The sequence below is a fragment of the Leucopleurus acutus genome (genome assembly GCF_964270905.1).
Source record: "Leucopleurus acutus genome assembly, chromosome: 17".
NCBI lineage: Eukaryota > Metazoa > Chordata > Mammalia > Artiodactyla > Delphinidae > Leucopleurus > Leucopleurus acutus.
In genome coordinates, this window is record NC_139159.1 from 6486356 (window position 1) to 6499255 (window position 12900).

General features: G+C 41.2%; 1 protein-coding gene across 1 annotated transcript in view; it reads right to left on the reverse strand.

Moving 5' to 3' along the window:
• Nucleotides 1-244: 244 nt before the first annotated feature.
• Nucleotides 245-12900, reverse strand: part of TOX (thymocyte selection associated high mobility group box) — a 297453-nt gene continuing 284797 nt past the window's right edge. Inside the window, exons 7-9 of the mRNA XM_082858836.1 lie at nt 8038-8403; nt 1062-1207; nt 245-647 (exon numbers count right to left, since the gene is read on the reverse strand). Of these exons, the coding sequence (XP_082714962.1) occupies nt 611-647; nt 1062-1207; nt 8038-8403 (549 nt within the window). The 3' untranslated portion in view covers nt 245-610. The remainder of the gene's footprint in view (nt 648-1061; nt 1208-8037; nt 8404-12900) is intronic.

Sequence of the window (12900 nt, forward strand, 5' to 3'; positions counted from 1 at the left end):
ATACGGTTTTTTTCCAAATATTTTGAAAATATAGAACTATTAGTCAGTTGTTTTAAAAATGAAGTAAAAATATGAATGTTTGCCAATTTAACCCCTATTGTGAAATCAATAAACTGGAATGAGCCAGTTTCAAATCACAATTTAGCTACAAAAACATTCACATTTTATACTCTAGGAGAGTGTGACATAGATGCTATTTACAAACTCGCTATGACTGCTACATCAAGCCATTTAAAAAGTCTTTAGTAGTTTCATATAAACACCCATTATGAAAACCAATGGAAAATCCAGGACTTTTATCCAAGACATCTATAGTTGCTAAGGCAGTTACTATAGCGCAGCACTTCACAGCAAAAAACCAACATAAAATCTGAATGGTCCAAATTTCCTTCAGGGAAGAAGAAAAACAATGTCCATAAAGGGTTAAAAAAATAATAAAGAAGCATGACTATTTCTTCCAGAGTGGGTGACCCACAAGCTCAAATGGTCCTAAGTGCTTAGCAACTTGTATTTTTCTAATAAAATGGAGAACTGCCTTGACTATACAAAGCAATCCACGGTGAAAAGACTTCCCTGAATGCCTCAGTGGAAAGAAGAGGTGTTCGGATTTTCAGGTAAGGTACAGTGCTTTGTCCCTCTGCATGCCCCTGTGCGAAGAGAAAACAGACAAATGATGCCTTGTTAACAGGACAGCCTTGCTACAGGTGACCAAGGGGGACGTGTCTATCTGCTCTAGCTTGAGGGGTGGAGTTGGGCACTGGGAAAGTGCACAGTAAAAGCCAACAGGATCTAAAGGCATTTATTCTTGGAATGGTTGGAAGGATGCTTAAAAATTTCTGCTTTCACGAACACGGAACCGTTCTAGATTATCTTTTTTTTTTTTTTTTTTTACAACACCTTTATTGGAGTATAATTGCTTTACATTGCTGTGTTAGTTTCTGCTGTCAAATCTTTTGTAAAGCAGGAAGAAATGACGGATCTTTCCAACGACCAGAGAGCAGGGCACAACATGCCTGCTAGGAGAGCTGTCTGCCACCAGGTGGCGATGGCTGGCCACTTACCCACTACTGCAGTAGTCATTCCAGTCCACGGGCTGGGCGGGAGGATTTCTGCATCCAGAGCGCACATATTCCATGGCCTGGGTGACCACTTGTGCAGCTGTAGACGTAGGATTGATTATAGTCTGATAGTCGGGAAGATTAAATCCCTGAAAGGGAAAGCACAAATAAGGATCAAAGTGCCTTTTAAGGAAGAAAAGCACCTAAATATTTATCCATTGTTTGCAAACACTACTGCCTTCTTGCTAGTGTCCCTGAAAGGGCAAGCTTATCCCAAGGACGCAGAAAACTTAAAACAAAGATGGAAAGGAAGTGCCCACCACCCATCCTTTTTACCTCTCCTTCATTTAACCAAGAAATTCAAGAAAACCTTGAATTATACTCTTGAGCAGATAAATTGAATTTAGAAGCAATTTAAAATTTAGAAAAGCCAACTCAATCAAAACAAAGGGGAAAGGCCCTAAACCCCTCAGAGTTTATGTTTTCTATCAAACCTAAGGATACATTAATAGTTAATCCCCAGAATATGCAACAGAATCTTTTTTGAAGGATCCAGGCAGCAGGTGGCTGAGTGTTTTATTAGACTACACCTATTCACATATTGTTCTCAAAACCCTTTTTCTTCAGTCAATCACAAAGGGACCATCTGCTTCTTCTTTTATTTGTACTTCTTTCTCAGCTAAAAATTTCAACCAAAGCTTTTTAACAGTTGTTGGACTAATATAGGGAAGGAGATTCAAAACAACTTGCCAGTGGAAAACACAGAGAAGGAAAAGTATAAGACAGAGCAAATATTTTTTAATTGAAAAGTCTATTAACTAAATAATAATCAGACTTCAGGAAGGTCCTTTTAATACACTGGTATGGTGAAGTGTTGACTTTTAATCCTTGCAGAGCTTTTAAAAATTCAAGGACAGAATCTCTGAAGTAGATAGCTATATCTGGTAAACAAAAAGCATTATACGCTAAGATTTATTTTTAGCTTATCTGGTGAATTCAAGAGCAGCATAAGCAAGCTTTACTGGAAATGACTAAAAAAGCAACTTAATTAATCTTGCGGCTGTCTCTTTTTGCAGCAGATTTCATACATGGTTTTTAACCACTGAAAAATCAAGGGATTTGAAAACAAATCATTCTCTATTTACTTGCAGAGAGCTTCTTCTGAAGGCATAATATTGTTGAGATTTTTACCTTTTTAAAAAAATTCAGCAGAATGAACAGAAAATTGATTTTCAACTAAGGCTATTTCCTTAGACTTTCACTCATTTGAGGGTACCTTGGGTAACGACTCAAAGACATCTATTATCAAATGTCCTCAATTCTCAATATTGGCTTTAAGATATTAATTTATTTTCCATTCAAGTGATAAAGACTTCAAGCCAATGTCCACGCAAACTCCCACCAAAGCTGCTCATGAAAGACAAATCATTGAAAAGTATTCAGCCAGCTGGGCTATTTGACCTCACACAGACTAGAAGGAATAGAATGTTTCCTAAACTAACAACTGGCTTGTGGGAGGTAAGTTTGTTTATGCAGACACCACCTGCAGCTCCAGCCATAAACATTTTCCAAAATAGGGGGGTGAGAAGTGAGAGGTATATAACTGGATATTTGGTTCTCCAGGCCTTTCCAGGCTGGCATCCTCTCTTTCTCCAGACCATCCTGTACCTCTGTGACACAAGGAGTTTCACTGGCTTCGGCAAACTCTATCCGTTTCATTATGGTCCCATAATGTCTTTATGGGGCTTACTGTCCAGCTTTCTGGACCTCTTCCCCGAGTGTCTCATGTGATGCTGTGTGATGCTAGGCAGACAGCAGGAAAACGTCCCCAGAGAGAAGAGCCTCGCGCTGACTCTTATTTCAGCCCCGTCATCAGGGCTGCCCAGTGACCAGAGAGTGTTTGTGTTGCTTACTGGATATTCTCAGGGTCGAACCCACAGTAGTGGGTCAATAAATCATGTGTTCCAATAAATAAATTTTAACATTGACTATTTGATGCTAATCTTGGAAAGGCCTGGGGAATATAATTGTGTAAATACCAAGGCTCTCCTATCTTTTTAATGTAAAGTTCTCCACGTTGGGTTTTTGCACAATCAACAATACGTAACCTAAAAGTAAGTCAGTCTCAAAAACAGAGTAGTTGAAACTATCTCGCGTTGAAGGTATGGAAACATATGAGAAAGCAAAAAATAAATAAAAATCAATCAACCTGCTTCCACCCAACACCACACAATCAAAAAACGGAAATGACCATTGTTTTTTTTTCCTATCCAATGAACACGGTCCCTCAAGCTTGGGAGAGAGAATATCAGGAGAACATTAATTTTTAAGTGATCACTTTAAGATTAAATGGGTAACTTCAGTTTATAAAACCAAAATTATGCGTTATCTACAAAGCTCAAAGATTTAAAATTCAGCTAACTTCAATGCCTAAATTTAAGATCACTAGTATTAAAACAACCAAGGACCAAGAAAAATACAAGCAAAGCCTGAAGACCATTATTTCACTTGCTTTCAATTTAGAAAATGAAACATTCTTCTGAAGACTGTATTAAGAGATGCTGAGGTCAAACCCAGAGCTACGGACGTTTTTATTACTGATGTAAATACGAAACAACAATGATGATATAAATTTTTGAAAAACTGTTTGCTTAGCAGTCTAATTAAACGAGGCTGAATATTTTGCATTTTAATGCTCAAGAGAAAAATCACCAACTGTTTTGTAGCATGCCTGGAATTTTAAATTTCATTTTCTGGTGCCAGATTGAAATAAAAATAGGAAACATGATAAAGATTAATTTGATGTCAGAAGGGACATTTGCTCTTTAATTAGATTTCTGTAGCCCTAGCAGTTTTGTTGTGCCACCACAGCAAGTCCTAAAAAAGCCTGCAGCAATACCAAACAGTGATCTTCATATCCACACTTTACTGGGAACTAATTTCATTTCCTGCCTGTCTGGAGAGGTATTTTCAACAGGCATCAATGTTTTTGTCTTCACAACTGATTTATTCATCAATCTCAATGTGATTTTTTTAAACCTTTAAATTATACCCACATCCTAAAGCAGCTGTTTATTACACAAGGAAATTGAAAATCTGTCTGTGTGATACCATACAAAGATTTTTTTCTTAAGGTTATAAAGGAAGTTGACAGATATTAATGATTTTTTTTTCTCTTAACATCATTCGACAATATAGTGAACAAAAAAAAGAAGAAAATTGGACCAAAAAAACCCCAGGTCTATGGACTTACTGTATAAAATATTATTCCAGGAAAAAAAAACCAACAAAAAACTATTACTCCTGGTGGACTATACAATCATTTTTGTGGGATACATTCATTTTCCAAAGCATAATAAAATAACTAAAGTAATACTGAAATATGAAACTTTACTTTAAAAATACAGGAGCCATTAACTTTCTCCTTCTCTTTTTTTCTTTGTTTGGTGTTTGAAAAAGGGAACATGGCCCCCGTGCCCAGGAAGCAAACATTGTCAGGATAAAGATGATGGACCAGACAGGTCGAATCCCATTCATTAGCTCTACAACCACAGGCTAAAGACCCACTTGGATGACATGAACACTGGCCCCACAGACCGCTGTGACTGTAATAAGCTGAGTGACATGGAGCGGCGATGGACTCTCTGATTCTGATTGTAGGGCTGTCAACTCGTTGGGGCTTCCAGCCCCCTTAACCTACAGGATCCTACTCCAGTGACCTACCCATGAATCTGACCTCATTGCCCACCACTCGCCCTTCCTCGCCAGGCTCCCCACTGGCCTCCTTTCCACATCTGCACAAGCCACGCCCCTCCCAGTTAGGTCCTCCAGCCAGGAGCCCCTTTTCCTTGCTACTGCTCTCTGCTGGTATCTACCCTTCCCACCTTCTGATTCTTTTTTTTTTTTTTTTTTTTTTTGCGGTACGCGGGCCTGTCGCTGTTGTGGCCTCTCCCGTTGCGGAGCACAGGCTCCGGACGCTCAGGCCAGCGGCCATGGCTCACGGGCCCAGCCGCTTCGCGGCACGTGGGATCTTCCCTAACCGGGGCACGAACCCGCGTCGCCTGCATCGGCAGGCGGACTCTCAACCACTGCGCCACCAGGGAAGCCCGCACCTTCTGATTCTTAAAGGCTGCTTCCTCTTCTCATCCACCTGCTCTTGAGAGGGGCCTTCTTTATCCATCCCAGCAAAAGACCTGCCGTTCCTCCACACACCCTGCAGTTTGCCCCCCTGTTTTATTTTTTCCATGGGATCCTAGTTATTTATCTGTTTATCTTATTACTACCTGCCACCCCCCTGCCCCAACTCTGATGTGAGCTCCATGTGTTCACAACTCATTCAATTTCTAGAGCCCAGACAGTGCCTGGCACATGTTAAGGGGTTCAATTAATCTTTTTTGAATAAATGAAAAGATTTAAAACTTCCAAGGATTTGAGATTCTACAAACAAGCCTGTAATTTCTTCCAATATTTAAACTTTTACTACTAATTTTTTATTCACTCACTTGTTCATTTGTCCCTTCAACAATTATTTTATTGACTATCTACAATGATCAAGGAATCGTTAAAAGTGATTTCAGTCACTGTCTGCAGCTGTATTGCCTCTCCATTTTGGGTTCATGCCATTTTGTCTTCTATTATTAATGTAAATTGAAATCAGGTCCTACTGTCTCAATAAGAACACTTTCTGAGATACACTAATAGAACTGACTTAAAAATTGATGAGTAACTTGTCCAATGTAATCTGTTCTATTTTTTCCTATTCAGTTAAGATTCTATACGGAAAGACACATCTCTTAAGTTTCCGCGTGTGGCCTTATGCAATTCTGAAATGTTGGTCACAGCCAGCTCATCTAAGGTATGAGTATAAATGGAAAATGAACTGTCTCTGAGTGGATACATTAGTAGAAAGGTGTTCTCTCTGCACAGAGCTCTGGCCCTCAGCTCGGGAAGGGGACCGTGACTTCCGTATTCTTTTCTCTGAGGAGAAACACCCCTCACTACAGCACTGTGAGCAAAACACGGGCCCTCAGCCAGGCAGCACACCTAGACAGGACTCAAAACACATGGCTGAAGGTCGAGTCCCTCGAGGTGTTAGCTCTTCACTCAAACACTACTGGTTCATTAAAATGCGAGGACACCCAAAGAGCGTCCCTCTTATTGAGAGTAACGTCTGATGGAAAGAATGGCAATTGGACCCTTTGACTATCACTTGCTGGTCACAAACCCTGCTGTAGACAAGGCAAGGTGGTGGATGGAGGTTGGCTTTTCCCCAGTGGGTCGACAGCCAGTCTGCTGACAGGTGAGTCAGTTGTCTGAGCTTTATCAATATCCTTCGCTTAGGGACCAAAGAAGACGTCAGTAAAGAGATGAGTCCTTTGCTCACCACAACCATTCAATCTCAGAACTAACTAGGATGTAAAGACCCTCCCAATTCTTAGAAGAAACTGTTAAGGATTTACAAGAATGATTAAGAGTGAGAGGCAGCAGGCCTAGCGTTTAAGAATCCAGGCTCTGGGCTTCCCTGGTGGTACAGTGGTTGGGAATCCGCCTGCCAATGCAGGGGACACGGGTTCCAGCCCTAGGTCCGGGAAGATCCCACATGCTGCGGAGCAACTAAGCCTGTGCGCCACAACTACTGAAGCCCGTGTGCCTAGAGCCCGAGCTCCGCAACAAGAGAAGCCACCGCAATGAGAAGCCCGCGCACCGCAACGAAGAGTAGCCCCCGCTCGCCGCAACAAGAGAAAGCCCGCACGCAGCAACGAAGACCCAACACAGTCAAAAATAAATTAAAAAAAAAAAAATCTAGGCTCTGATTGCTGAACAGAGTTGGGTTTGAATTCCAGCTCTGACCTTACAGGCATGTTACTCAACTCTGCTGAGGTTGAGTCACCTCACCTGTGAGATGAAGGCAACATCAGGACCTGCGCTGTAAATTTTCTGAAATTAAAGATGAGGTAAGGTAACGTATTAAGGTTGGTCACTGTCACCTCTTGGAAACCCTGTCTATGACGACAACACTAAAGATGAATTTACTATATTGGACTGCTCTTTCTGCCTCCTCTCCACCCCACTGTGGCAAACTCTAGGCTCGAAGTCCACAGAGGGCTAGATGTCGCTCCCACAGGAGGACTATGCTTGCACATTTAATTACAGCTCTGGGACAACAGAGTCATTGGATTATAAAAGTGAGAGATTAATTTGATATGTTTTATAGGCTTTACCTTGATCTATTTTGTTAAAACAAGTTTTTAGGATTTTTAAATGCTTTACGTTCAGTTTACATCATTTGCTCCTTATTCCCAAATTTTAAAATAACACCAAAATCCAAAAGGAAAAATTGATTTCAAAGAAAAGTTGAGATTGCACACAAATGGTTTCCATCATTGGGGGGTGGGCAGGGAGGCTTCCAAACCTCCTGTGTTTTCTAATCTATGTAGAAGCCAGATATCCATTTTTAAATAAAACTCTGGTTAACATTTTCGTTTCTTAGGACTCTTAAGGGTGTACCAAATTTGATATTTCTGACTAGAAATAGTCGGCCTGATTTCATCTTGCAGCATTTATTGGACTCAACGGGCGTATCATCAAGACTTTCTCATTTCCAAACAATATATGCATGTATTTTAAAGGCAGACTTCTCAACCCCAAAGAGATCTTTAGCAGTAGTGGCATCTGAAAACAACAAATGTACTTTACTCAAGAGGCAGAAAACAGGAAGGGTGATTAGAAACATGAAGCAAAACAGGTATCATGGGAAAGAAGCCAGGGATTATGAAAGCAGAAGCTACTGTGATCGTATGAGGCTGCCCAATTCCCCTGTGAATTACTTTTCGGGAAGCAGGTATTTGTTGGAGATCTTCCATTCTCTCTCCACTTAAACAGAAGAACGGACAAGCCCCCCCCCCCACCCCCGCTGGATGAACAGACCCTCCAGCACCTCCGAAGGGGAGTCCAGTGCGCGGCGCGGCGTGGCACGTACCTGCTGCATGGTGGGGGAGTGTAAGGCGGGCTGGACCTGCATGGGGAGCTGGGTGCCAAGGGGCTGCTGCATGTTGAGATGCTGGTGAAGAGGCGGGCTGATCTGGAGGGGAGGGGCGGGGGACACGGCCATGTTTGCTATAGAGACAGTCACTGGCATTTGGTTATTGGCCTTGGGGGCTATGCTCCTGGGGAGACTGGGATGCATGGTGGTTAGGTGAGGGTTCATTCCTGGTTGTTGGTGATAGTGAGAACTTAGGTACAGAGCTGAGTGGGCCTGGCTGGGCCCAGGGAACACTGACGGCGGCTTTGAATTGATCAGCTGCGGAGGCTGAGATGTCTTCACGTCAACGGGTTCGCTGTAGCTCTGTGGAGGAACAAACAGGAACAGAGTTAAGAGACAGACACACGGGTGTTGCTTTTCCTTAGGAAGATGCTCTGAGTTCACTCGTGAACGTCACGTGAATCAACACCTGTTACTACTCCTGACTCTCAAAAACCCCTCCTTCATCACTTCACGTGACTTTACGCAAGTCTGAGCTCGTTGCGCCTCTTTTATAAGATCTAAAATGACGTATGATGACATTTTTTTTCTTTGCTTAAATGCTAAGCTCTAATTTGGTGACTTTTCTCATCATCCAAAGAGAGAGAAAAAGATGAGGGGTGGGGTGGATGCCATCAGTGCCCTAATAGGAATTACCAGCCAGTGTGGCTCACTTGGAAAGGAAGTCACTTCTGGAGTTCTTCTGTTGATTGCATGTTTAGTTTTTTATTTTTCCTTTTTATATTCTCAAAGAGCCTTGGCATAGATATTTGCACAAAGAAACAAAGTTGGTTGATGGAACTGAATAAGGGAGAAAAGAGTTCAAAAATACCTTTCTGAAGTCATATAAAACCACATTAATATGTCTTCAAAGTAACCATAGAACACATTTTGATTTTTTGAAGAGTTGGTGATGAATTATCCTCAATAATGAACTGGATAAAAATAATCTCCTCAGAAATTTTAGACTCCATCATAAATTAATATAATTTTGCCCTAACTTTTTTCACACCTTCACACGGTCATTTCCTAATAATCTTTTAATTGACTTAAAAACTAGACATTTCAGTGGAAGCTGAAAAGCGTCAAGAATGAACCCCAAAGCATTTCTTCTTGGGCATGAACCTGCCTGCTTCTGGTGAGAGGAAGAGGCTGATAAACAAATGGTGAAAGGTGAGACCAGCTGGAGAAAGAAAATGCTGAAATGTCCTTCTGGAGAAAAAAGTCATTTGGTCAAAACAAGGTCTTGAGGATGCATCTGTGCCCTTGTTCTGTGACCTTGATGTCATGCTTCTTCCGTTGATAAGTCAGCATGAGCTTCTTGTTACCCAGAACTGTAGGGCCTTCCTGGGCTCCCTTGCTGGGTCTCCGCACAGCACCGTGGACAGACGGGCACGTTCACGAGTCTGGCTCATCATGCACAGCGACATGAAACTCTGCGTGGGAACTTCACTGCACAAGGCAGCCAGCGACGCAACTCATTTCCTCCCAACGGTGTAGGAAAACTGAGTGAGAGCCGCAGTAAGAACGGTGCTGCACGTGTGCCGAGCGGAGGAGGCCAGGCTGGGGTGAGCACTGGTGGCCTCACATCCTCTCCCTATGGAAGGACGCAACTGCCGTCTCTAAAAACATGTCAGCCATGGAGACGTGGGGTCCTGCGAGACTCTGATTTGACTCCAGGCAGAGTAGATAGTAAGGTGAACCCTAAAGAATCCAAGCTCCTCTAAAGAATCCTCTCATCATAATATTCTTCTCTGTGTTAGTAGTGATGCAGATTTTCTGAAATAGGAATAGACATTCAGACTCCCTGCTTTCCGCATTTACATGAAAAAGGTCAAAAACTGTTCACAAAAATTTTCAAGGGGAGGCTTTAGACCAAAGAAGCTTTATGAAATGTAGTACCTAAAAGGTGCTTTCAATTTAAAAAAAAACAAACTTAGGTCACTTTCTTTTTTTGGTTCCATTTAAAAATTCTTACTGTTGATGTGCAGAGCAGTGCACAATCCAAGGAAAAGGTCAAGTGGGTTATTAGCTCGGCTGCGCACACAGTGACTAGCTTTACATCGGAGTAACAGGCACTGCAGTGACACGCCGCAGAAGTCATTCCACAGACGCCAAGGAGATTATGTGCTTATTGCGTGTCTGTGCGTTTAAGTCACGAGGCAAAGTGTTCTCACTGTGTTTGCATTCCCTCTTCTCTGACCTAGCACAGAAGGGCTAACTTCATATTTAGTTACATACTGCATCAACTTCATGCAGGAAAGGAACAATTGCACAATGACCAGATAGCTACAAAAATTAATACATGTTAGTGTGTCTTCTTTGTGGCCTTATAGTTGCTTTCATGTAAACAGGAGAAAAATCACTCACGATTCCCGTACTGCCAAAACTATAAAATCTGTGGAGTTGTAAAATGTTTTCACTTTGTATTTCTGTAGCCAATAATCACATCATTATCTAGTGATATGGTACACACAGAGCAGTGGATAGGCAGCCTGACCTTGTATGAACACATATGTGTGTATGGGAACACAGCATGACAGGTTCAGATATGATCATACGATCGTCCCAGGAATTCCAACAAGGTAATTAAAAACATATTTAAATTAAACGAACCTAAAGGGATAGGTTATGCTACACTTAGAAATCACTGATTGTAGTGGGTACAGATGCTTGGCAAGCAGTTGGGCTGGCTTCATGGGCCAGAAGCCAGTCCTGGCAAAGCAGCTCTAGGGACTTTGCCACTTTGCCCCCGACCGACACAGTTTCCAAGCTGTATTAGAGGGGGTTTGTGGAAACAGAAATGTCCTTAAAAAACAAGTTTCCATGACAAAATATGTGTGGGAAGAGCACTGGGCCACATCAGGTTAAGAGGGGGCCTCTCCTGCAGGACTTGTCAGAGTCTTGAGTGTGTTAATGTACACTGTGAATCTCCAAGGGACCATCACAGAAGTCTTTCCTCAGTGGGCCATTTCACTGAAATAGTCTTCAGTGGAAAACACTGGTTCAGAAGAAGAATTAATAAATTACACATGCATATTAAAAATGACAAATAGAACATACATTTCAATTTAAATAGTCATATTTCTTGCCTCAAATAAACTAACTTGTATTGCCCCCAAATGCATATATAAATTACATCCATCCAGGTGTAAAACCAAAATTATCCTTTGTTTCATGTTTACTGGAATACTATCTGCATAGAGAATTTCATATTCTAGGCCAAGGACAGTGACACCACTTCCTGAAGGAATTAGGAAGTCGGTAACTTCTCAGCTATAGCCTGGAAGAGCTAAGGCATGGATACATTAAGGCAAATTCAAAATAAACCATGAACCAAATTCTCCTGAATTCCACTTTCTAAATAATAACATGCGGTCTGATGTATAGTTAGATGATAGATAGATGTAGAGATAGAGATATAGACAGATAGATACAGAAACAGACAGCAACTTACTTGAGGTACTTTACTGCCAACCTTGAGAAGACTCCTCCCTCATAGTAACTAAACACAAAACATTTTGTCTATCCAGCCATTAGTTTGTCATTTGTCTTCTCAATTCTAAAGCATGTAGAGATCAGTACTGTTAAACCTATTTTGAAATAGTAGTAGTTTTTAATCACTAGAAGGACAATAATGAAGTGAAAGTAAACAGATTTCCAAAACCAAGGATTTAGACAATACTTGAAACAATTTTTAACATAGAGAGAGAAAGAATTTTTGGGAAGTTACATGTTTTCTCTATATGTTCAAAGTCGTTGAATATGACAAGATAAATAATAACACATGTAGCTACGTGCCTAAACATGGCAGGCACTCCACTGGGGGTTCTCTTCCTGCATTCTCTCTTCACCATGATGTCCTGCACCAACAGGAAAGGTTTTTTTTTTTTTTTTTTTTTCCTTTTTTCTGGCTGTGCAGCTTGCAGGATCTTAGTTCCCCCACCAGGGACTGAACCTGGACCCCGGCAGTGAGAGCATGAATCCTAACCACTGGACCACCAGGGAATTCCCAGGAAAGGATTTTTTAAAGGTCGGGACTGGAATCTTCTGTGTCCCATGAATCTGACACAGTGCTAAGTATAGAGAAGACAAACATGTTTGCTGAGTGACTGAATGACTGTTCTTGAACAATACCGCAAGCAGTCACTGTTGCCCTAGCTGATATTCCTGACAAGACATTTTGTTCCTCTCCCTAAGGGGTAAGGAAAGATCTGAAATCTTTGAAAACCCACAGAATATCAGATTGATCTTCATTCTCTGCTCTCATCATGAACCACACCCTTCCAGAAGAAATGAGAAATTATAACCCTTAGCTTTGCCCTTTGGTTAGGTACCATGTGCTTTGTTCCCCACTGGATCTTGGGTGGATGGCAGGAAGCAGGGAAGCTTACCGGGTTTCATCCATATTTTGAGAATTTGTATCTTTATGTAGAGATTCACTCATTTAGAAAGGGAAAAAAAACTGCTCCTAGCTTCATTTCTGATGAATTCTTAATCAGACTAATAGAACAGACCACCTATTAATTACAGAGATATTTTATTGTTTTGGAAGATAGGCAGAACAAGTTCATTTTCCATTGTTTTGGAAGATAGGCAGAACAAGTTTGTTTTCCATAGCAAAGTGTCATGAATTCACAGCAAAGCGTCATGATTAAATGGAAATATGAAGAAATCATAAGCTTAATATACTCTCACTGTCATTTTCTTCCAATTAAACTATGAAAGCAAGGCTACTATTTTGCAAATAATTACATTGTATATGAAGATCTCTATACCTTCCATTCAGAAACTAGAATTACTTTCTCATACAGTCTAAAT